Source organism: Stigmatopora nigra, chromosome 20 (genome assembly GCF_051989575.1).
Source record: "Stigmatopora nigra isolate UIUO_SnigA chromosome 20, RoL_Snig_1.1, whole genome shotgun sequence".
Classification (NCBI taxonomy): Eukaryota; Metazoa; Chordata; class Actinopteri; order Syngnathiformes; family Syngnathidae; genus Stigmatopora; species Stigmatopora nigra.
Window position 1 is genome coordinate 7,791,164 of NC_135527.1, and position 23,996 is coordinate 7,815,159.

A 23,996-nucleotide genomic window follows, 5' to 3' on the forward strand; every position below is an offset into this window, starting at 1 on the left:
ATAGTAAAAATGGCGTGGCGGTGTGTGTGTGTAGATCACGGTACCCTCACATGTGTGGATGGGTCGTCTGGTTTTCCTCCCTACCTGGCAATTCTTCCCCCATGACCTGGTTGGGCAAAAGGATCCGAAGCCCCGGGGCCGCTTGGAGGCGGACTGCTGGCCGGTTGTGCTGAGTCCAAGTCCGCCGCCGAACATGGACGGCGTCCGTTTCAAATCCGTCTCGACTACTTTGTACATGATATCAAAAAAGTGCGTCAAAATGGAATGTCATTTCAAATGTTTTAAATCCTTCTGGGTCTAACTGACCTGGCGTTTGTCCCGTCAATCAGGTTCCGGCCAACTTGTATTTCCGTTAACGGGCGGGTGTCGTTCATCAGCCCCATGCTGTGCATTTCGGGATTATACTTCTTCTTTTTCGCGGTGTCGGAGGAAAAGCAGACGGTTTACGTTCTAGTCAAGGTAAACACACACACAGACAAATCAATGGGTCAACATCCTAAGCAAGTAAATGTGTTTTTATAGGACGAAAGCAAACTGTGGTGGGAAAAGTGCTTGGGTGTCGGCGACTGCGTTATCACCGCACACTTGGAAGTGTTCACGCTCAATCCGTGGGGCAAGAAGAAAGTCCTGTGCACCAACAGTGACTCGAAATTACACAAGTTACTCAATGCTTGGTACCTGTGGCCAGAGCCGTCGTCCTCCCTTCCCGATTGGTCGTCCGATCAAACCAACGGCTTCCGTCAATCCAAGATTATCGATTACCAAGTGAGTAGCAAATACTGATATACAATCATTGGACGCTGATTGACAGGCCACTCCCATCTGGCCTAAGGGTTTTATCACAAAGGTGGTGAACGAGGGGGCGGGCCTATTCAAGATGGATGGCGACCGGGGTCTTTGTCTGGCACATCGGCCGGAGACGAGTAGGAGGCTGCGAGTCGGCGACCGGTTGCGGATCAATCACATTCACTACCTGTGCCGACCCAGTCCCGACTTCCCTCCCATCATGCTTTGCGCCTGCCTTCGCACCAGCATATTGGTGCGGAAGTATGGCAGCTCGCCGCTCCCGGTGCTGGACCGCAAGTGTCCCCGGGATGGGTTGCTACGGCGTTCGCTGGTGGCGAAGAACCCGGACATATCTCGTTACCTTTGGACTTGCCACTTGGCCGCCCGGCTTCAGAGCAGGTAACTGTTTTTCGGTGGGGGTAATGCTAGGCTACGCTAACACCCGGGTACCCCGTTAGCCTGGTTCCCGAGACGTCGACGCAGTGCGTATGCCTGATGTCGTGGGAGCTGATGGAAATGACGTTCGGTGAAACGCCGCCGAACAGGCGGGACATCTATGCCGAGATGTTGGACGAGTCTCACTCTTGTCCATTGACGCAGGTAGACCTATGTGAAATATAGTACGTCATATATTCGTTTTGGCACTATGATGCTATTTTCCATAACAAATACTTTGATTCTACCTGTAGTTTGAAGTCGACTCCATTCATGAAGAGTACTTAAACCTGTCCGAGCTCCGCAATGCCTTGGACTGGAACTGTTGGACTACCTTGAATCTCCGTTCCTTATTGGCGCCCGCCGGGTACGGTCAGACCTCGGCCCAGATCAACGCTGCCATCTCCTGGTCTAGCAGGATTTTGACATCGGACCCAACCTGCTCGCGGGGAGACATATTGGGGTACAACTCAAAGTCAAAACTGGACTGGACATCTACGGTCTTTAACCAAATCTGACCCGCAGGGAACGCCCTTTGCTGCTAGTGGGCGTGCTGGAGCTACCTTCAAGCTCCACCTACCACACGCTACAATTGAATGACCGTACAGGGTCTTTCGCCTGTGTTTTCACGGACACCGACGAAGGAGAGGACGGCAACCAGCACGCCGTCTTCAACACGGCGTGGATAGGTTGTCTAGTATCCATCCGGCGCTTTGCCACCGTGGCGGAGCGATACATCCAATCAGACTTCCCCTCTTACCAAAATCTGGATGAGGACAAATTTGTCACATCCAGAAAGTGCAGGTACAAAAAGTGCGGCCATTTTGCCGTTGAATTGGAGTCAATTGACTGGTTTGTTTACAGCGTTTACCTGCAGTTCTCCCGAGAGAGCGTCCACATCTTGAGTCCGTCCAACGACATGAAAAGGCACCTCTGTGAAAAAGAGGCGGAGTCAAAGGAGGACAAAGACAAGTCTTCGTCCACAACCACATGCGTGTCGATGGTCCTACGGGTGGAGCGGAAGGACGCCATGACATGGCGGGAGGAGGAGTCGTCCTTCACGGTCAAAGCCACCGCCGTGGGACCGGCGGCTACTTGGGGGCGGGACCCCAGGAACCGCCCTATCCGAGAGGACGAAATAGGAAAGGAGAGAAATGTGAGGACTTCTTACCATCAACATGTGTTTGTATGAGTAAAGACAATCTTAATGATAGAAAAACTATGTCCACACAGGTGACATTGCAGTGCTCCGGCCCATCTGTACGCTGGTTCCCCCTCCTCCAACCGGGTCGCCTCTACCGCCTGGTGACCACCAATGAGAAGGTACATATGGATTATCTTCTGTTCTGTTGCTAGGCAGAAATTCATCCAGATCAGGAATATTTTCTTTAAAAAAACAACAACAATTTTTCTCACTACAGGATGAATTTGGTTGGAGTCGGGACGTCGAGGTGAGGGTCCGCCACGGTTGCCAGTTCTACACTCTGAAGCGAAGGTTCCTCGCCGGCGATTTACGGACGCCAGGCGCTGCCACGTTCTCCGTGTCTCAAGTCCTGGATTGCAGGTAGACGGCATGACATCACCTACAACTGTAGAGCAAGACATTTATTTTGCTCTTGGGTCTGTTTTCCAGTGCAGACATGGTGACCTTTCAGGGATTGGTCACAGAACGGCTCAATTTGAACGACACCACCAAGGACCCCAGGAACGAAATCATTGGTGCGTTGTTGCATTCACACCAGCAATGGCCGTCCCGGTCAGCTAACTGGACTTTTTCCGTAGAGCTACGTCTCAACGTATGTGACCAAAGTGGGAGGAGCCTTCACATCTACATGAAATTGAACCCAAAGAGTTACCAACCGGGCCTTCTACCGGGAAACACACTACTTTTCTCGGCTTTCCGAAGAAGGATTTCCAGGTGACAACAGTCTTTACCCAATTATCGCAAATACTTGAGTGTTAAGCTTTGTCCAATTGTTTTTTTGTTTTGTTTTGGTTCTTCCAGGAATGGGCGCGTATACTGCTGTAACGTAGCCGTCAGCTGGGTGGCAGTAGTGCGACTTGGAGGCCAGAGGTAATGTCAATATGACAAAAACTCTGAATTGTCTCAAGCCACGCCCTTTCCCAGCAGGCCAGAAAACCCCGAACCTGCACCCATCATGCAGCTGGCCAAGTGGACGGAACGCAGTCGCACTGTGGGCCGGGTTAAAGGGCACCTGGTTCGATTCCTTTTCATGGAGCTACAATGGAAATGCTCAACATGTGGGTCTGTCTATACACAGGTACCATGACAATACCCATTCCCGCATTTTAACCTGCGATAGATCGATACTAAACTACTTCTTTGGCTTTTAGTCAAGCTGTAGCAGTGGCTGTAACTCCCCCACAGCTTTCTTCGACAGTATAGCCAAGTAAGTTTGTCATGCGGCGACCACTCACCCGGGTAGACTTTGACGAACGATGTCCAGGGTGGTGATCGAAGACGGTACCGGCGAGGCTCACGTCCGAGTGGCGGGGGACCTACTTCGCCAACTGCTGGGACTTAGTGAGCACCAGTGGGAGGGGCTTCAACGGGTGCTGAAGACCAGAGGGTGGCTTCAAGTTTATCCTAAAGGTCAAGGGCAGGTTAGTTCGTGGTTATCAGACTGCAAGTTGTTCGGGTGCTTCCAGTTTTTTTGGTTTTTCTTCTTCGCCAGGCGTGTGGCGATGACGATCTCCTTGAGTTTCTGATGTTGTGCGCCCGAGGGGTCAAATCGGTGGTCCTGACCTGTAGCAGAGAATCTTGGGGGAAAGAAGGTCAAATTCATTTGAATATTTTATCTGGCGTCCAATCGTGTCTGAGTTTTAATTCGGTTATAGTTTAAAAATCAATTGAAAAAAATGAAGAAGCGATTATAAATGGTATTCTGTTTTTTTTTAATAGAATGAAAAATAATTCTTTGTTTTTTGTTTTGTTTTCCCCTAGAGGTCAAAAGGTTAACATGTGGTAAGAGAGACTTTACGACCCGGTTTGCTTCGTCCCTCAAGCTCAACTGTCTACACATTCACTAAAAAAAAAAAAAAAAACAATTCCAAGTTGGTTAATGTACAATGTTTGTAAATGTTAAATAAAGTTAAATGAAAACAGCTTGAGTCGGAATTATGAGTGTAAACGAAAAAAAATACAGTAAATAAACACAAGTTGAGGCTAAAAAAAAGAATGAAAATGAACCCAAAGAATATCTAAATGTTAGCTCATGAATATCTGCAATATTATATTCCATTAACATAGACTCAATTTCATATTCACATTATTTAAAATGGCTCCACATGTCCAAAACAAGTCTGTTATGTGCAATTTGATATTCCATAATCCTCCAATCCAAAACAATACATTAAAAAAATCACCTTTCCTCATAAACAACTTGAATACTGAAATACTAGAGAGAAAATGACATTTGACTTCATGACTTGTTTTCATTATTAATATTATTATTATTATTATGAATGCACCAAATGGACTTACCAGCGAGGCGTCGCGGGAATCACAGTCTTTTCTTATCAATGTATTCCAAGATGTCCGCCTTGGGAAGTGTCCACACAGTCTTTTCTTGCACTAAGGGATTGTGGGAAACCAAGTCCATGGCCAGGGGTGTGGGGGGTGATGAAGTGGACGCATTTGTGCTCAAAGCAAAGCGTGTTGTGTCCGCCGAGCCCTCAATTCACCGTGCGTGCGTTGTATTGTAGCCCCATTGTCATTTCCACGTGCGCCACATATGTGTGTGTTGTGTGATGTGTTTTCGTGCGCGTATACAACATCCCTCCACCAATCCATAAATAAATAGCAGAATATAAACACATTACCTACACTCTACACTGATCACACTTCGTCCCGCTTGGGCGTCGCCGTGGATACGCCACACGGGCACAAGAGGGAGGGGGTGGCCTGGCGATCAGAGTCGCTCACGGGTCACCACCCAAATGTAAGGACCACTCTGCTCCTCGATGACCACTTTGACTTGGTGGTAGACTTCCTCAAAGGTGTCCCCATGCACGATGGCTAAAAAAGTAGGCGGGGCATGAGTGGTGGACGCTAAAAATGTGTTAAGATTTAGGGTGCCTTACCCGTGAAGCACTCTACAAAGTCCTGTTCCATTTTGACGGCGCGGTCCAGGACTTTGGCGGCCTGGTCTTCTGATAGTCGCTTGTTGAGGTCACTGGGAACGAGAAGTGGTTAGGTTCGTTACCCGCCGACATGGCGGCGTGCTGAGGACTCACAGGACGTTCTCTAGGGATCGTGGTCGGATAAAGATGGCGATGGGGTGGAGCTGCGCGGCCTGCAGCCTCCTCACCGCGTTGGCCGACACGTCCAGGATGCAGTGCTTGCCCTAGACCCCCCAAAAAAACGTGTTTGTCAATTGGGTTGGGTTAACTCCGCCCCCATTCGGCGTCTTACCTGCCGGGCCACCTGCCGGACGCTCTGCACCGACGTGCCGTACAGGTGACTGTTGTACTGTCCCGCCTCGATGAAGTGATGCGACTGTATGTCTCGTTCCATCTGCTCACGCGATGACACAAAGTGGTAGTCGCGTCCGTCCACCTCGTAGTCCCTGCGGGGACGAGTCGTATCTGTGGGAGACAAGAGGGGGTGAGGCCTGAGCTCGGTTCTCCCCGGCCCCTCCCACTTACGGGGAACGCAGGAGCCGAACTTATCCGGGAAGTCCGTGAGCAGGTCGTCGTTGACCCGGTCTTTGGTGGGTCCGAGAACGATGACGGGTCGGGCGTAGTCGACTGCGGGGGACGGCGGAAGAGTCACGAGGACATCAATTTGGGGAAAAACGTCGTCTTACCTTCGGTCTGTGCCACTGCTTCGTAGCTCTGCACCAGGCCTGTTACCGGGCAGAAAAGGAATATAAGATGTAGCGTTCGTTGCATCCCGTCACTCGAGTGCCGTTACTCACCTTGAGTCTTCATCCGGGACCACTCCTTCCTCTCCACCCTGAAACGCAGACATGTCGTCAGGCCCGAAGCCACGACGGCTTTGATCGTGGCCTCACCTGTGTTTGGATGGGATGTAACCCAGCTCCTCCAGTTCCCCCTGCTGGTTGATCCGCCTGGCCTGCCACCATTCGTCATCCGAGCTGTCAATGACGTGGAGGACTTCCCCGAAGTTGAAGTCCAGAGCTTGGGACAAGACGCCACAGTCCCACGTCTTGTCATAGTCGAACAGGGCCCTGCGACACAACGAGGGGTGATGTGATGGGTCTCCTCCGACGCCATAGCTAGGCTTCCACTCACCTGACATAGAAGCTGCGATTGGCTCGCAGTGTTCCCGGCGAGCTGTTCATCATCTGCTCGCGTAGATCGTGGATCTTGGCTTCGAAACGGCTGTACTCTACGAGAGACTTTGGTGAGCGCGCTTGGGGTGCCGCGGTGACCCCCACCGACCACTCACCCTCGGGCCTGTACTGTGTCACGATGGTCACGTTTTGGCCGGCGTTCTTCAAAGCCGCCGCGGCCTGTTCGTGAGTGGCGAACCGGAGATCCACGCCATTGACCTGCAAACACATCGGCGTAAAGCGAGTGACGTCAACGGCACAGCCGCGGAGTTGGCACATACGCTGAGGATCTGGTCGCCCTTCTGGAGTTCGCCACTGAGGTCCGCCGGCCCCCCGGCCAGGATGAAGGAGATGAAGATCCCTTCGCCGTCCTCGCCACCCACGATGTTGAAGCCCAGGCCGCTGGCGCCGCGCTGAACGCACACACGGCGGGGTTCTCGGCCGTAGTCGTCTTCTCCCATCGTACCGCGGCGGACCGGCGAGTAGCGCCGCGGCGACGGCGGCGGGAGGGCTTGCGGGTAATCGCACATGTATTCCGGCTCCATGTAGGCTACGGGGGAACAGGGGTAGTTGAGCGGTCGCCTGTTGAGGGAGGACGGGCATATGACTTACATCCAGTGAGGTCCGGGGGGCTAAAGCGTTCGGAAGGATGAATGTAATGGGAAGCGGGGGTGGCCACTTTCAGGTAGACCACCTCGCCCGTGTTCTTGAGCGCCGCGACGGCGTCTTCGTGCAGGACGTCCTCCAGGGATAAATGGTTGACCTGCGGGCGTGGAAGCTGGCGTCAAGCGGGGTGCGGGACACAGAGGCGCCTCCGACTTACGGCCAGGATCTTGTCGCCGATCTGGAGGCGGCCGTCCCTCTGCGCGGCGCCCCCTTCGATGATCTTGGTGACGTAGATGCTGTTGTCCCCCGGGACGTGTTGGTTGCCGATCCCGCCGGCGATACTGAAGCCCAGACCTGGCGCCAACGGCAGCGGCGTATCAAGTAGTATCCTTTGCGGATGACCCCCTTCCCCCCTAGTAGGGGGTGCCCTTCCTACCTTTGGGCCCCTTCATCAGCTTAATCTTGGCGACTTGTTCGGCCAACGGGCGCCGCCTCAGGACGTAGAGGCGGACGACGGGCCCCGCCTCCTTCAGGGCCTCCACGGCTATGGAGTGGGTGACCTCGCGTACGTCCACGTCATTGACGAATACGATGCTGTCGTTCACCCTGAGGACGCAAACGCCACGGTCAACTGGGAGGCAGCTTTTAGCCGGCAGAAGCGTACCCACCTTAGACGTCCATCTTGCGCGGCAGCTCCTCCGGGGATAATTTTGGTGATGAAAATGGAGGGGTCGTCGCCAACGTGAGGGTTATCGGTTCCACCGGCGATGCTGAAGCCCAAACCGGAGTTTCCCTGTGGGTGGACAAGTGTGGGTCAAAATTGTGTCTCTTTAAATTGTAGTTTCATGCAAGTCAAGTCTAATTTATGCGCATTTAAGCCTCATTTGCGACAATTGAACATATATGCTAGAAAATATGCTAAAGCTATTCTTGCCCATTTAAAAAACGGACTAAGAATCATTATCATCAAGATAGGTTTTCCATTATTGTATGTTCAGAATTCCAAATGAATCCAATAGGAATGACAGTGCAGTTGCCTTTGAATGGCGTTTTAAATTCAATTGAATGTCAATGAGTACTAAAGCAGAAGTGCTTGCCCCCCAACTCGCCGCCCTCGGCCCCCTCGTCGGAGTGTTTGCGAGTACTCACCCTCTCCAACGTGATCTCCTCGTACTCCAGTTCTCCTTCCGATCCGTTCATCTGCAAAAAAAAAAAAGACAGCGAGGGTTAAATCGCATTGGACGCCCTGCGGCCCCTTTCGGATGAGGGGTTGCCACGGCAACGCTGCAACTAGGGGCCCCCCAAATCGCCGCCGCTGACGACCACCCTGGACTTTCAAAACTACTCTACTCTGATTGGGTCTGAGGTTGTTGGCTAGCCTTTACGTTGAGGTCAAAAATTAGGTTTCGCGGCAGGTGGAAGGAGGATGATGATGATGAGGAGGAAGAGGAGGAGGAGGTTGTGGAGTGATTATGTAACCGCCATGTTAGTTACACTTCACACTCAGTTTCCCATGACACCTTCGTGTGTGCGCGTGAGCGGAGGTCCAAAAAAAAAAGGAAAAAAAGACAAGCGAAGAGAAGAAGAAGGAGGGTCCACAGAAGCCGGCGTACCCAGAGACCCCGCCCCCCCTCGCCGACGGGGGAAAAAAAAGGTGAATCGACCGACGTTACCATCATCCTCTGCCTGTGTCTCTTGGCTTTGCGCACGTTGTTGATGAATCGTCGTCCCATCTTCTTGGCGTACCACACCGACACGAACATCACTTCCCGTCTCGGCGGCGTCTCGCCCCCTTGGCGGTGAAGGGGGGATGGGGGGGCTTACATAAAGACGCAGGGGGGGTGACGGATGACGGTGACGGGTCGTTCTCTTCAGGTCTCCTCGCGATGGGTGACAGGGCTCATCCCGCTTGGCGGGATTTTCCAGGGGAGAAAATGCCGGGCCGCGCTAACGAGACAATCCGGCGAGGAGAAGACGACGCTCTTCGGCGCTCGTCATCCTCATCCTCCCCCGCTCGCTGCATGCGCTCGACCCAACTGCTGCGTTTCTCTCTCTCTCTCTCTCTTCCCCCTCCCCCACCCGTGCCAGGAATCACCTCCCCTACGTGATGTCACACACACACACAGCAAAAAAATAACCGCTACCATGGATACCCCCCCTCACCCCTCCTCCAATCCATCAGCAATTTCTCCCCCATTCCTATGACAACCGGCGTGGGTACATACGGTGATGGCGGCGTGCGGTGCTAGCGTGTCCAGGTGTGCGCGCGGAAACTCGGGGGCGTGTCCCTCGGTCACGTTTCCGGGGCTCTGCCGGTCGTCCTCGTCATCGTCATGGTAACGGTATTTCTGCAAGAGAACGGGTGGAGAACGGCCGCAAAGCCGTGGTTAGCGTCGGGCGACCGATCGTGCGGCGGCGGCGTCTTCCGACTGAAGCGACTGGCGGGAAGGCGCGCGACCGCTAGGTGCTAGCCGCCGCGCGCGACCCTACCGCACCGCGTGTACTTACCTTGGTGGTGACAATGCAGAGGCAGTCCATATCCACACACACACATAGTCACAAGCGTACATACCCCCCCACCCCCCAACACACACACTTAAATCACTGACGGTGCCCCCCCCACCCTCTCGCCGCCGCCGTTCTCCTCCTCCGCTTCCCACCGTCTGTCGACAACGAGCCAACGAGGAGGCAGAGGCGGCGTGGGGGGGCGGCGATGCAACGAGTGTGTTATTTTCTGTCGGGTGGGGGGGGGGGGTCACCGCCTTGACGACAGAGAGCGAGGATGGGGGGGGGGGGGGGCTGTGTTGCTAAGGCGCGACGCGCCTGTTGCTAAGGGAGGGCTGTAGGAGGGGAAGCTTACCTGGACAGGTGTTGCAGGGGGGCTTGCTGATTGGCTTTCGCAGACCGCCAACTCGTAGAACTCCTGGATGTCTGCACACATGGTAACAAGTGTAGTTAGTTTGTGACTGGAGTCAACAATGTTCCACTATATATACATATATATACACGTATACACATGGACATGTATACACATGTACACACATGGACATGTATACACATGTACACACATGGACATGTATACACATGTACACACATGGACATGTATACACATGTACACACATGGACATGTATACACATGTACACACATGGACATGTATACACATGTACACACATGGACATGTATACACATGTACACACAAGAACACACAAGAACACACAAGAACACACAAGAACACACAAGTACACACAAGTAGACACAAGTACACACAAGTACACACAAGTACACACATGTACACACATGTACACACATGTACACACATGTACACACATGTACACACATGTACACACATGTACACACATGTACACACATGTACACACAAGTACACACAAGAACACACAAGTACACACAAGTACACACAAGTACACACAAGTACACACAAGTACACACAAGTACACACAAGTACACACAAGTACACACAAGTACACACAAGTACACACAAGTACACACATGTACACACATGTACACACATGTACACACATGTACACACATGTACACACATGTACACACATGTACACACATGTACACACATGTACACACATGTACACACATGTACACACATGTACACACATGTACACACATGTACACACATGTACACACATGTACACACATGTACACACATGTACACACATGTACACACATGTACACACATGTACACACATGTACACACATGTACACACAAGTACACACATGTACACACAAGTACACACAAGTACACACAAGTACACACAAGTACACACAAGTACACACAAGTACACACAAGTACACACAAGTACACACAAGTACACACAAGTACACACAAGTACACACAAGTACACACAAGTACACACAAGTACACACAAGTACACACAAGTACACACAAGTACACACAAGTACACACAAGTACACACAAGTACACACAAGTACACACAAGTACACACAAGTACACACATGTACACACATGTACACACATGTACGCACATGTACGCACATGTACGCACATGTACACACTTGTACACACATGTACACACATGTACACACATGTACACACATGTACACACATGTACACACATGTACACACATGTACACACATGTACACACAAGTACACACATGTACACACAAGTACACACAAGTACACACAAGTACACACAAGTACACACAAGTACACACAAGTACACACAAGTACACACAAGTACACACAAGTACACACAAGTACACACAAGTACACACAAGTACACACAAGTACACACAAGTACACACAAGTACACACAAGTACACACAAGTACACACAAGTACACACAAGTACACACAAGTACACACAAGTACACACAAGTACACACAAGTACACACAAGTACACACAAGTACACACATGTACACACATGTACACACATGTACACACATGTACACACATGTACACACATGTACACACATGTACACACATGTACACACATGTACACACATGTACACACATGTACACACATGTACACACATGTACACACAAGTACACACAAGTACACACAAGTACACACAAGTACACACAAGTACACACAAGTACACACAAGTACACACAAGTATACACAAGTATACACAAGTATACACAAGTATACACAAGTATACACAAGTATACACATGTATACACATGTATACACAAGTATACACATGTATACACATGTATACACAAGTATACACATGTATACACATGTATACACATGTATACACATGTATACACATGTATACACATGTATACACATGAATACACATGAATACACATGTATACACATGTATACACATGTATACACATGTATAAGCAAAAACATGAGATTTTAAATCTTAATTGTCAAAATGGACTTCATTTCAGTAGCAATATTGATTTTGAATGAATACTTTATATTTAATTTTAAAAAATATTTTTTCTCAGTATTTTTACATCTGATTTTCTTCAATTAAAGTTTTTTGTGTACCAGTACTGTTTTGATTTATTACTCAAAATACACATTGTATAACCAAATATTCAACAGAAATTTAGATTCATCATTATGATTAAAAATGTTTTTTAACTGTATTAGAAAATTGGAGTGGCCACAAAGTAGCCACTAAAGTCGGTAGACCAAAATCTGAAAATAAAAAAATGCAGTACCGAGCAAGGCCTGAAACAAGTCGCTCTGGAAGACGTGGAGCAGTTTCTCTGCCTCCCTCCCTTTGACCCCATCGGCACAGGCCTCCATCAGCTGCAACGCTCGTTGAGTATCTGCCGACAAAAACAGACAGACCACAGTAAAGACATGGCCGTTTGTCGCCCCAAAAAAGAAAAGGAAAGGTCACCTCACCGTCTCGTTTGGGCGGCATGTCGTCCGTCCGTCCACTGATCCCGCGGAAATCCTCTTTGGGGGATTTGGCGTGCGGCCGCGCCGCACGCCGGGTAGGCGAGTCCAGGGATTAAACCCGCCCATTGATTGATACCATTGATGAAACGTGAACTAGGTATCCATTTATTTATTTATTTTGTCACAGATTTTACCACTTTTTTAAAAAAGTTAGGCAGAATTTTTAAAACAAAATATTATTTCTTATCCAAGGGTGTAACAGGCATGTATACTGACATCTCGGACCTCAACCAAAATATAAACACCCGAAGAATTGTGCATGAAATAAAAAAGCAAAGTGTAGCAAAATAGCAAAAACGCCACGCTAGCTTGCGCTTACTTGGCAGCCATGTTGCTTAGATCACTTTCTCAGTCAAAGCGATATATGGAGATGGATATCAGAGTGTTGAACTTAGCCACAAAAAGTAGAAAAGACAGCTAGCCTGGAGCTGAATATTTGAAAACTGTCCTGTCACCTTGGCTTTGGATGTCCGGAAAGGAGCAACCTGGAGAGCATCTGGGCTCCATCACGTGGACACGCCCTTAGGAAAGGGACGGACGGACAGAAGGAAGCGCCACTCCAAAAAACATGCCCTGCCATCTAACATGGGCAAATGTCCAAATGTCTTAAGGAGGAAACACTTCATCTTAGTGCAAAGGGAGCATCACTTGACTTTTCTGATCTTCAGGTGGCCGTAGGGGCCGGCTTCTTACGGAACAGGTAGATAGGCCTCTTCTCACCTGGAGGAGAAAAAAACAAAAATATTCTCATCCACCCGTAGTCGGTGTCTAGCATTGTGTGAACATACCGGCCCGTGTGAGAAGTCTGTAAGAACTAAAGCCCACATTTTCCGTCAAGTAGGACGTGAAGTGCTCTGGTCTCACTTGTAGACTCTTGTAGTGACGGTACGCGGTCGGCTAGAGGTGGGGAAGCCATGTCAAGTGGGCGTCACTGAAAACCCGAGCGAGCCTTACCGAAGTCTTGGCGCCGCGAGCATAGCGCGGCCACGGCTGTGGCTCCAGGATGAACAAGCCTCCGGGCGACAGGCTCTGATAGGCTCGCCGGAAGAGTCTGGACACACCCTGGTCTCCGGTGTGCAAGTGCACCCACTTGGTCACGCCCAGGCATAGGATGACATCATAGCGACCTCGCCCTGGCCACGCCTCCTGCTCTGACACGTAGTCCCCCTGTGGGAGGAGTGGTCAAACGGGCGTGACGTCAAATAGGCGCCAGACACTCACCTGGATGAAGGTGATGTTGTTGGGAAATCCGCGGGCCGGGACCAGAGGGGGAGCGGCTAGCGGACCCCGACACACCCGCAGCGATAGCGGGAAAGCCAGGAGGCGAACGGCCTCGTCATCCTTTTTTGGCTCTCCCTGGGAAGTCGGCGAGGACCGGCGCCTGCGCTCTTGCTCCGCCAGATCGTGCGATAGGAAGTGTCTGATGTTCTGCCTGGCGGCGCGTACCAGTCGCCCGTCCAGCTCCACCCCCAGGACGTGCGTGGGGTGGAAGGTGCGGGCCACGGCGAGAGCCAGGTGACCGGCACCACAACCCACATCCAGGACCTTCTTCTCCCGGAACCAATCGCCTCGAAGGAGACGGAAGCGCGGGTCCTCGGCGGGTCCGATGCGTCCTTCCCAGCCGTTCCCGTACAGACCGTGGTAGCCATAGTAGCGGCAACAGTTGCCGAAGCGATAGCGGCGTTTGTCCTTCTCTCGGGGAGGCTTGGGCGGACACCTGAGGAGAAACAATTTTAAAAACCGGGTTTACGGACGGGTTCCCCGACGGAAAACTGACCTTTCTGGTCCCGGTCGCGGCGTTCGGAAGTGGGCCGCCTCCGCCCCCTGGACCGCCTCCGCCCCCTGATCCGCCTCCAATCTCTGGGCTGCCTCGGACCCCTGGGCCGCCTCCAACCGCAGCGAGGTCGTCCGCCTTCGACCCCTTCGCCGTCGCTCGCCGGATTTGCGCGTGGAGCTGAGGGGAGGGTGCGAGTGTCTCCTGGGAAGAATCGGGGGGAGGGCGACGTCCTCTCGGCAGGTGATGGCCGTGTTGAGTTCACAGGGTAGAGGAGAAACAGCGCCCTCTCTGGACGACGCTGGGACTGACACAAACCAACAAGGGTTCATTATTGTTTTAGCATCATTCTGATTCAATGAGTTAAATATCAATAAGATCCATATTGGTGACATTACATTTAAAGTCAAGTGTGCTAATTAGAGAGCATTTTTTTCCATTGGCTGTAATACAGGATGTAATAAATCCCATATTTGCTATTATAATTGCAATTCCAAATATATGTTGTTTCTTACCAGTCAGTCCATCACTGGAGGGAAATATGGGACGGGTAACCGCATCCTTGTCGCCCCCATGGTGGTTCCTGTGTCTCCTCCTGGACTTGAGCGGGGACAACAGGACGCCATCGACCTCCTCGCCTCGTTTTCCCTCCCCTTTCAGGTTCAAAGGGTCCGTCATATCTCTTGGAACCAAGATGTCCACGGGGTCCCTGCTCCGGGACGGCAGGGGCGAACACTTTGGAGTCGTCTGATTGGTCACCCTGACAACGGACCAGAGAAGAAAATGGTCATTTGCGTCTAGCGTCAACAATTCAGGGGGCGTGACCTTTCTTTCTTACCTGTTGACGTCTTCTTCCAACAAGGAGTTTAAGTTAAGTGGGTCAAAGATGTTCCCACCTAATAGGAAGTGGCTTGGGAGCAAGTGCTCCATTTGAGAGTCCCTCTGGGCACGCCGCCGCCGCTTGGCCGGGCGTTTGAAGGCGACGCCCACCGAGTATCGCTTCCTGGGGAGGCGCTGAGGGGGCGCCGCCAGGGCGCTTTGGCCATTACTTGGGGGTCGGCCAAGGGAGACCTTTTCTGACTTGTCCAGTGACATCATCCTCCAGCTCCTGCAGGAATGTAAACAGATGCTTCATAGGAATATTCAAGTTTCTTTGAAAATGCTATTTGAGGCTAAAATTTTAAACAGATATTAAACTTTATATTATAGTTCAGAGGGTCACAACAACTATTGTAAACACAGGTGAAGCATTTTGATATTCTGTGCATGTCACAACAGCCTATGTTTACACATCTGCCTTCTGTATGCAGGAACAAAGTCTTCTGCTGCAACCCCACCCGAGCCCCTCTATTTTGGGGAAGAGGATAACTTACTTGGCTGAAGAACTTGCGTTATAACCGGCGCTTTACTGCCAAACGACCCCTGCGTCCACTCCAATCGAGTGACAAGCAGAAATAGAAAAGTTGAAGTGGCGATTTTGTGGTCCCGCCCACCGGAAGCAAATACACCAATAGTGGAGCGACTCTGGCGGACGGTTAGCTTGTCATTAGCTGCTTATAGGAAGCGGTTAGCACAGTGCTAACTCGGGTCCCCCAACAAGAAACATAACACATCGTTGGCCTACGTTCAATTTTCGAGTCAAAATTGTCTCGGGTAGACGCCATAGCTATTGTTATCTGCGGTGAATTGCGTGGATTTTTCTTACTTTGTGGAGAAACGGCGTATTTACATTTGGCATCAGTCGGAGCAGAAAGATACAGCTTGATTGAAGACGAAAAGGACCAATGATTAGGCAGGTGTGTTCCGCCCACCTCAAAAACAAGCAATCAGATACAGAGGCTGACCCGAGTGGTGCCTGAAAGAAAAAAAGAGCCAGCGCAATAACAGGATGGACTAAATGTTTTGTTTACATTCAAAAACATAATTTTTGTGTATATTATTTTGACTGTAATGCGTTGTTCTGGGTGTTTGTTTGTAAATAAATATGCAATATTCTTCTGTATATTTTTGGACTGTAATGCAGTGTTGGCTGTGTGTTTGTTATTGTTTAAATACAAATGGAATAGGCAAAGTGTGTGTTTTATTTATTAACAAGAATTTTAGAACAAACCTTATTCTGAATTGTTTCAGATCCATCCTGTCAAAAAATATTAACAATGCATTTTCATTGTATTGGACAAATGCAAAATGTCCACCATTGGTAATTAAGGGGAACACAATTAAGAGAAGAATAAAAACTCCATTAAACACAAAACACATTTTTGAATGAAAGAACTGAAGTTCAAAGCAATTTTCCTCCATTTTAATCATAGAGTAAGCAAGTACACTCCAAAATTAGCCACTTTTAATTACATACCATAATACCATTAACAACATTGATACTAACAAAAGTGTGAGTGGGAGGGTACATTTTGGCCTCCCAAATAAAGTTTCATATAGATATAAAAAAAAAAAACAACAACAAGCCTCATTTTACCTTCACAGTTGATACAAATAATACCGTTCAAGACGTGCGTGGACCGTAATACGGTAAACCTCTAACATAAGCGTCCAAGCGTGTGCTGAAGAGCTCGCTGTCCAAAGTGTTACCTGAGACGCACGTTGGGTTCTTCACAATGTTCTCCACGTACAGCTAAAAGACAAAAGGGCAAAGGTCATTGGCTACAAAGACGTGATGGGGTGATCATGGCAAGTCACTGACGTTGCTGTAGATGTGCTGCAGGGCCTCTCGGGCGTTGTTGACGGACAGGTCAGTGTTGATGACAAACTTGAGTCCACTGGCGGTTTCTAAGTAGTGAAGACGGTAGCGGCTGGTCTGGAAGGACTGGAAGCCTTCCTTCCTGGAAGTGGAAACTAAGGAGCATAATATGCCAATCATTTCAGGAGTTAAATGTATTGTGGAAAGTACTATGTAGGATACAAGTCCAAAGGAGACATCTTGCTGACAAATGAGCGGATGGAGAATAACATTCCGTACATCAGCTTATACTCCTGCAATAGAAACAGTGACAAATATGAATTGGTTCAGTTGTTAACAATAATAATAATAATACATGGCTTCAAGTTCTACTTTACCTCATCCTTAGAGATGCCAGCTTGCTTCTTACGGTTCCACTCAGTATAATAAAGACACTTTCCATTTCGGTCAAATATATACACGTTATAAACCGTCATCTGGAATAGACACAAAATACAATAGAATAATTTTGACAGAATTATTCAACGTTTGACGAAAAAAGGAGCGTTAAACTTTTAAAAGTGAAAAGGTAGAGTATTAGTAAGCGCTACGATTATTTACCTTGTTTACCATTGACCATAGCCTGAAGGACCCACAATGTGGAGGAGTCGGCTCACGTGCCTGAATGTAATTTGCGAGCCGTCAAATCATGCCTGTTTAGGGGGGAGAAAAAGGAGATGTCACCTAAAAAGAAAGGTACGACTTGTTAAAAGCTCCCACGGTAATCGTATTTTAGTGCAGTTATTAAATGTGCTTTAAATGGGTGTTTCTTGGGGTCCTGTTGGCATTCAAATGTATATTACATGTTAAAACAATGGGTCTAAAAGCTAATAAAATTAAAATTGTATCCCAAAATATTTGTATTTTGATTTGCATTGACATGGAAGTATTTTCCACTTCGTTATAATACTTAACTCAATAAACAATCGAGTTGGAAGAGCCGAGTGGAGTTGCGCTTCTACAAATGTCCACAGCACGGCGCTAAAACTCCAGAATGCAGCGTCCCCTTGTAAACAAACGCACTAAACTTCAATTATCCCTTGTTGTTATTGCAGTCATTAAAGCCATTCAGCCAAATCTCTGGAAAAACAGGGGCAAAAAAATCCCCTGTCCTACACTCAAGGTCATGACGGATTGTGAGCTAAAGTTTGACCTCACAGGGTCACATCACAGCTGCAAGTCCATCCCACCGGGTACGCGGGGTTAGGATTATGGTGCGATCAAATCAACGAGTTGGGCAAGCGTCCATGCCAGACATCTGTACGCGGGCACTGGTGTTTTGGCGTTTTTGGACTTTTAATCAGAATAGTGAAATGCTATTGGTCGGATTAGCTAGAGTCGGCTTTAAAAGATCGGGAGAACGACGGATGGACGACCAGGTGCTGCGTTTTAGCTCACCTCAGTTGGGCCATGTTTGCGGGCCGGGTGCCGGCCACGGCGGGAAAGGGCGCCAAGTTTTCCGTGGAGGAGTTGTACGGTTTCACTAAAAAGAACAAAGTAACCAGAGGGAATAACGGGAAAACGGATGGACGGAAGGATATTAGGGAGAAAGACCAATCCATGTTGGCGTCTCACATCTTGGAGGCGGCAAAGGGGGTGATGGAGAGGCGGCGCTTGGAAATCTACATGAGGGAATGCGACGTTACCATGGAGGACAGTGGCATGATTTACAGGTAGAGTGAACGGGACGATTACAAAAGAAGTACCTGCGTCTTAAACGTTGTTTGCTTCCTTTTCAGGACTCTTGGTAAATCTGGACTGCGAGTCTCCTGCCTGGGACTGGGTGAACACACAAAAACATACACATAAGGATGTGAAAAACACATAAACAAGCTACACTAAACTTTTGTTTTTAACAGGAACATGGGTGACGTTTGGCTCTCAGATTTCAGATGAGGTATGTGCTATCCGGGGCCTCCTAGTCCAGGGGTGGGCAAACTTTTGGGCCCCGGGGTGGGCCACATTGACTTTAAAAATGTGACAGATGGGCGGGGTCAGCACAAGATATGATACATATAAAAAAGTGCATCCGTTAACAGTACATATGAAACATGAACAGAATAAAGGGACTAAAGTATTAACATACTCATCACTCATCATTAAAGTCAAAAGTATAAAGTACAAAGTCAAGTAAAAAGGAATGTATTAAGAAATATTAAAATGCCATTTAAAAAAAATAGAGGGGCTGTGTGTAGATGGCGGAGAATGTGTTGACCGTGGCGTACGACAATGGCATCAACTTGTTTGACACGGCTGAAGTCTACGCATCTGGCAGGTAAGCTACTTTATTGGCCTATATAATGCTATATCATGTTATTAGGCCATGTGTATGTATTCCAGGGCCGAGACCACTTTGGGGAACATTCTGGAGAAGAAAGGTTGGAGGTCAGTAAGTCACCCACACTTTGGAATTGTTGTCATCGTTAACAGCTAATGGCTAATGTTTGTTCTTGACCAGGAGGTCCAGCTACGTGGTGACGACAAAAATATACTGGGGTGGACCGTGAGTATGTTTACGAACTGGTGGTCTCAGGACGAGATAAAAAGTGGACTTGTTGCAGGGCGGAGACGGAGCGAGGGTTGTCACGGAAACATATCATCGAAGGTAAACAAATGTTTATTTTTAAAAATCAAATATATAGCAAAGCTAAGATGGAAATATGTGTTTCAGGGCTTCGCGGTTCTTTAGCCAGGCTGAAGCTGGACTATGTGGACATCGTCTTCGCCCATAGGAGTGACGTCCACTCGCCCATGGAGGGTTCGATTGCGCCCTTCACGTACTAAATGGGCAATGCTAACGTCCACACGCTAACCCGCGGCTACCTGTGCGCGCAGAGGTGGTTCGAGCAATGACCTTTGTGATCGATCGGGGCATGGCTATGTACTGGGGCACCTCGCGCTGGAACGCCATGGAGATCATGGTGAATTCCATCCAGCTGGGAATGTCTATCTATTAGCATCACTTAAATTTTGCGTATACGACCACAGGAAGCTTACGCCATCGCTCGCCAGTTCAATCTGGTCCCCCCCGTATGTGAGCAGGCCGAGTATCACTACTTCCAACGGGATCAAGTAGAACTCCACATTCCTGAACTCTACCACAAGATCGGTAAGACGGGGGATAGACCGCCACAACCTACGGAAATCGAATTTAACGAATCGATGCTATGCTAGGTATCGGGGCTGTGACGTGGTCGCCGTTAGCCTGCGGCTTGCTAACGGGAAAATACGAGGGTGGCGTTCCGGCGAATTCCAGAGCTGCAATTGAGGTGGGCGGAAAACTAGAGCGCCATTTTCTGGTCACAAAACCGTGGCCATGTTGACATGGTTTGCGTACATAGGGACACTCGTGGCTAAAAGAGCGGCTGTTTAGCGACGAGGGCAAGCAACAGCTGGGCAAAGTCAAAGAGCTACACCTGCTATCCCAAAGGCTGGGCTGTACGCCCGCCCAGCTGGCTATCGGCAAGTACGCTACGTGCCCGCGGGTGAGTGTGATGTAGTAACGTTTGTCCACTTTTGGAGGACAGCCTGGTGTCTGCGGAGCCAAGGAGTAAGTTCGGTTCTCCTGGGAGTTTCCCGTACTGAGCAACTGACGGAGAACCTGGGCTCCATCCAGGTGGGCGGGGCTAGAATGAGTGACAAATGAAAAGGGCTTACTGTGTACTGGTAAGAGAGCGCTTCTTGTTTGCTTCTAGGTTCTGTCGCAGCTGACTCCGGGTATTGTGGAGGAGATGGATATGTTGCTAGGCAACAAACCTGAGAAGCATAAGAAGGGAGGAAAGTAGCTGAGAATTTGGGAAATAAATAATAAAACAGTTTTGGTTTGTTGAATGAGCTTTGATATGCAAACACAGCACACAGACATAAAAAAAGTCGTTTGCAAATACTACTATGTCCTACTTGGAGTACTCCAACTGACCACAAGGTGGCTATATGCAGTTTATGGATCAGCAATAACATCATTTTACGTGCATTTTTCATTTTATTGGGCTTGTCCATTTTTGACAGCTCAACGAGTGAGCTGTTGACACTTTGTAAACAACAAGTGGTCACGCCCCTTTTCGGCATATAATCAATGAGCGTCAACTACTTACGACGTAAACGCCTAAAGATAAAACTGCGAAATGTCCCAAACTGCTTTAGAAACGGAGCATCTGAATGACAAAGTAGTTGTGTTTTAAAAAATAAAATAAAATGACTACGATCTGTGCAGAAAGACGATTCGTTTTGGAGCTCCGCTATTTTCCATCTTCTGCAACTCAGATTAACGAGGTACATTAAAGGCAACTCGGTGTTCGGAGCCCTGCTCCTTCAGCTTCTTATTGGTTCGCAGCCCTTCGCCCTCAGCCGCTGATTGGCCCTTCGCTTTAAGCGACCCGAGCGTGCCTCTTCAGTGTCACCTTGGACCCGGTTCGTGCAGGTACACTGTCCGGCCCACAAGCAGGCGTTGACGCAGGAAGGGAGCCGGCCATCACAATCGGAGCGGCCCAACCATGACGTCTCCTAAAGCCAAGACGTCCCCGAAGGCCGTGAAATTCCTCTTCGGAGGATTGGCTGGGTAAGCAGTGGTGTCCGCGAGCTAAAAGCACTAGCATGCTAACGTCTCGTTAGCCAACTAGCTGCTCCCAGCCCTGAGTTTCTTGATCGTTTTTGTCACCTCCTATCTAATCGCCGTTTCTCTCATATGCATGGTTATTACATAGCAACTCTTCTCACATTTATCACCATTAAATGTCAGCATTTTCCCCTCATCCTTGCCATTTAAGAGTCTTTAGTGCAACCTATTCATGATCCAACCAGACTAAGACTATAAGAGTGCTCAAAACAAGTCCTCCAACCCTCCTTATGAATGCCACAAATCAGATTAACTGCCTCACAGGATGGGTGCCACAGTGTTCGTGCAGCCCCTGGACCTGGTCAAAAACCGCATGCAACTGAGCGGTCAGGGCACCACGGCCCGTGAGTACAAGACCAGCTTTCATGCATTGGCCTCCATCTTGAAGAACGAGGGCGTCGGCGGCATCTACACCGGGTAAGCCCATCCCACCTTGCCCTGAGACCATCCACCTTGCTAACATCCAGCTAACATCCACCACAAGACTGTCTGCGGGTCTGCTACGCCAGGCAACCTACACCACCACCCGCCTGGGTATCTACACCATCTTGTTCGAGAAGATGACATCAGCAGATGGACGTCCTCCCAACTTCTTCCTCAAGGTACCCCAAGCGTAAACATGGCAACCGCCTACCGATCCCTGACCTGTCGTGTCTCACAGGCCCTGATCGGGATGACGGCTGGCGCCACAGGAGCGTTTGTGGGCACTCCGGCCGAAGTGGCCCTCATCAGGATGACGGCGGACGGCCGGTGAGCGCCACTCGGGTCACCCGTCCTTCCCCATCTAGCTTCATCCGTAAAATCGGGACGTCCACAGGCTTCCCGCGGACCAGCGACGAGGCTACTCCAATGTCTTTAACGCCCTGGCTCGGATCATGCGTGAAGAGGGCGTGACTACTCTGTGGAGGGTGAGCAAGCTGGACAGTCTGACTGCAAGCGCAACCAACTGGGTTCAATGCTGATTCCTATTTTTTCAACCAAAAGGGCTGCATCCCCACCATGGCGAGGGCCGTGGTGGTCAACGCCGCCCAGCTGGCGTCGTACTCCCAGTCCAAGCAAGCTCTGCTAGACTCTGGTAAGCACCCATGCCAGTGGACAAAAGCAATGGCGCCATTCCAGGGCGCATTAACTAACTTGCTTCCACAGGATACTTTGGCGACGGCATTCTGTGTCATTTCTGCGCTAGCATGATTAGCGGACTGGTCACCACGGCGGCGTCCATGCCTGTAGACATCGTCAAGACAAGGCGAGACCCAAATTGACGACCTGCTTCTTGCTGGCCACTCACTTTCTGTCTTTTTCAGGATCCAAAATATGAGGATGATAGACGGCAAACCCGAGTACAAAAACGGACTGGTAAGCAGTCGCCGCACGAATGCAATTTTCTGCGGCAAAACTAGCCAATGGCGTGATGTACGTTCTGATCCACAGGAGGTGCTAGCACGCGTGGTGGGCAAGGAGGGCTTCTTCTCGCTGTGGAAAGGCTTCACGCCATACTACGCTCGCCTGGGACCGCATACTGTCCTCACCTTCATCTTCTTGGAGCAGATGAACCGCCTGTACAAGACCCACGTGCTAGACGGCTAACGCTAGCCAGTTCAAGAATTCTTTTTGTAAAAAGGACAGAAGCTATTTAGAGAACTGTTGTGAGCTGTGGATCATTAACATTTAGGGTCCATTAAAGAAAAACAAAAACTTGAACTCCATGTTGTTCTGTTTTAAATGGAACTGGGCAAACATGCAATGCAAACACATCTTTTCAGAATAAAAGATACATTTATTTGACATTTGTGAAGCTATATTAACTACTATGTTCTCTCGCATATTGACTGTATTTGCAACTCAAAAGAATGATCAAGGGTATGGCTTATATGTTGGCAAATTAACATTTGGTTATTTGCAGTTTTGCAGTAGGAAAACTACCATTACTAGACAATTGATACAGTATACCCATAAAAACCTAGAGGCGGCTTATACATGAGAAATTACAAAATTCAACAATTCTAAGCCAATAATAAAGGGTGGCTTGTACGTAAGAAATTGTAAGATTCAACTATTTTAATGGGGCGGCTTATATGGGAGTAAATATGGTAACTACACCATGCAACAGGCACAAAGTTGTCATGTGACACCTGATACAGGCATCCAGATTCTATAGCATTTATCCACAATAATGGACAGGTCTCTAGCCAATCGTACCTCGCGTCCAGACACAACCGTGGACTATTTGTAGTCGCGGTTGCATCTTGACAGGTGTGCTTTCCGAACAGCGGAGTCTACACTTAAAAGTAGCGAGCGATCC

The 23,996-nt window shown here is 49.2% G+C and overlaps 6 protein-coding genes across 11 annotated transcripts; 3 read left to right on the top strand and 3 right to left on the bottom strand.

Annotated features, from left to right (window-relative positions):
* The first annotated feature begins 38 nt into the window (after nucleotides 1-38).
* LOC144213880 (CST complex subunit CTC1-like) lies at nucleotides 39-4,347 on the top strand. Of its 2 annotated transcripts, XM_077742590.1 has the most exons (18): nucleotides 39-249; nucleotides 330-459; nucleotides 523-765; nucleotides 833-1,185; nucleotides 1,245-1,386; nucleotides 1,476-1,684; nucleotides 1,747-2,025; nucleotides 2,086-2,377; nucleotides 2,455-2,544; nucleotides 2,643-2,785; nucleotides 2,855-2,940; nucleotides 3,004-3,139; nucleotides 3,227-3,295; nucleotides 3,350-3,503; nucleotides 3,577-3,632; nucleotides 3,690-3,846; nucleotides 3,918-4,017; nucleotides 4,187-4,347. In XM_077742590.1, exons 1-18 carry the CDS (start codon nucleotides 59-61, stop codon nucleotides 4,270-4,272), a joined length of 2,916 nt encoding a protein of 971 aa, XP_077598716.1. In that variant the 5' UTR covers nucleotides 39-58; the 3' UTR covers nucleotides 4,273-4,347. The 2 variants fall into 2 exon arrangements, with proteins under 2 accessions (XP_077598716.1, XP_077598715.1); XM_077742589.1 differs by having other exon boundaries at nucleotides 2,855-3,139; nucleotides 3,353-3,503.
* LOC144213881 (disks large homolog 4-like) lies at nucleotides 4,122-12,568 on the bottom strand. Its single transcript, XM_077742591.1, has 20 exons — nucleotides 12,512-12,568; nucleotides 12,322-12,432; nucleotides 10,006-10,076; nucleotides 9,371-9,493; nucleotides 8,295-8,345; nucleotides 7,814-7,938; nucleotides 7,582-7,751; nucleotides 7,363-7,499; nucleotides 7,152-7,302; nucleotides 6,821-7,089; nucleotides 6,656-6,758; nucleotides 6,499-6,595; nucleotides 6,258-6,434; nucleotides 6,162-6,199; nucleotides 6,051-6,089; nucleotides 5,890-5,991; nucleotides 5,657-5,829; nucleotides 5,479-5,588; nucleotides 5,326-5,417; nucleotides 4,122-5,260 (listed from the first exon to the last, which is right to left on the bottom strand). The coding sequence occupies exons 1-20, from the start codon at nucleotides 12,528-12,530 to the stop codon at nucleotides 5,154-5,156; spliced, it is 2,265 nt and encodes a 754-aa protein (XP_077598717.1). The 5' UTR covers nucleotides 12,531-12,568; the 3' UTR covers nucleotides 4,122-5,153.
* Nucleotides 12,569-12,661: 93 nt separating this feature from the next.
* On the bottom strand, nucleotides 12,662-16,195 carry LOC144213882 (7SK snRNA methylphosphate capping enzyme-like). 4 transcript variants are annotated; one of them, XM_077742593.1, is made up of 9 exons: nucleotides 16,048-16,148; nucleotides 15,716-15,866; nucleotides 15,181-15,450; nucleotides 14,858-15,102; nucleotides 14,346-14,649; nucleotides 13,790-14,285; nucleotides 13,523-13,735; nucleotides 13,357-13,465; nucleotides 12,662-13,288 (listed from the first exon to the last, which is right to left on the bottom strand). In XM_077742593.1, exons 3-9 carry the CDS (start codon nucleotides 15,438-15,440, stop codon nucleotides 13,233-13,235), a joined length of 1,683 nt encoding a protein of 560 aa, XP_077598719.1. In that variant the 5' UTR covers nucleotides 15,441-15,450; nucleotides 15,716-15,866; nucleotides 16,048-16,148; the 3' UTR covers nucleotides 12,662-13,232. The 4 variants fall into 4 exon arrangements, with proteins under 4 accessions (XP_077598719.1, XP_077598720.1, XP_077598721.1 ...); XM_077742594.1 differs by having other exon boundaries at nucleotides 15,716-15,773; nucleotides 16,048-16,130; XM_077742595.1 differs by lacking the exon at nucleotides 15,716-15,866 and having other exon boundaries at nucleotides 16,048-16,195.
* Nucleotides 16,196-16,622: 427 nt separating this feature from the next.
* Nucleotides 16,623-18,679, bottom strand: trappc1 (trafficking protein particle complex subunit 1). The gene is made up of 6 exons (XM_077741676.1): nucleotides 18,478-18,679; nucleotides 17,641-17,732; nucleotides 17,418-17,516; nucleotides 17,263-17,333; nucleotides 17,044-17,182; nucleotides 16,623-16,974 (listed from the first exon to the last, which is right to left on the bottom strand). Exons 2-6 carry the CDS (start codon nucleotides 17,650-17,652, stop codon nucleotides 16,846-16,848), a joined length of 450 nt encoding a protein of 149 aa, XP_077597802.1. The 5' UTR covers nucleotides 17,653-17,732; nucleotides 18,478-18,679; the 3' UTR covers nucleotides 16,623-16,845.
* On the top strand, nucleotides 18,274-20,897 carry LOC144213299 (voltage-gated potassium channel subunit beta-3-like). 2 transcript variants are annotated; one of them, XM_077741677.1, is made up of 13 exons: nucleotides 18,274-18,752; nucleotides 18,819-18,862; nucleotides 18,939-18,976; nucleotides 19,275-19,354; nucleotides 19,420-19,464; nucleotides 19,538-19,582; nucleotides 19,641-19,837; nucleotides 19,915-20,000; nucleotides 20,068-20,188; nucleotides 20,254-20,348; nucleotides 20,421-20,541; nucleotides 20,607-20,695; nucleotides 20,775-20,897. In XM_077741677.1, exons 1-13 carry the CDS (start codon nucleotides 18,490-18,492, stop codon nucleotides 20,862-20,864), a joined length of 1,314 nt encoding a protein of 437 aa, XP_077597803.1. In that variant the 5' UTR covers nucleotides 18,274-18,489; the 3' UTR covers nucleotides 20,865-20,897. The 2 variants fall into 2 exon arrangements, with proteins under 2 accessions (XP_077597803.1, XP_077597804.1); XM_077741678.1 differs by lacking the exons at nucleotides 18,274-18,752; nucleotides 18,819-18,862 and having other exon boundaries at nucleotides 18,914-18,976; nucleotides 19,641-19,684; nucleotides 19,751-19,842; nucleotides 19,893-20,000.
* Nucleotides 20,898-21,432: 535 nt separating this feature from the next.
* On the top strand, nucleotides 21,433-23,395 carry slc25a11 (solute carrier family 25 member 11). Its single transcript, XM_077741675.1, has 9 exons — nucleotides 21,433-21,637; nucleotides 21,959-22,111; nucleotides 22,179-22,296; nucleotides 22,356-22,444; nucleotides 22,512-22,602; nucleotides 22,679-22,769; nucleotides 22,841-22,940; nucleotides 22,999-23,050; nucleotides 23,126-23,395. Exons 1-9 carry the CDS (start codon nucleotides 21,573-21,575, stop codon nucleotides 23,279-23,281), a joined length of 915 nt encoding a protein of 304 aa, XP_077597801.1. The 5' UTR covers nucleotides 21,433-21,572; the 3' UTR covers nucleotides 23,282-23,395.
* The last annotated feature ends 601 nt before the right edge of the window (nucleotides 23,396-23,996 follow it).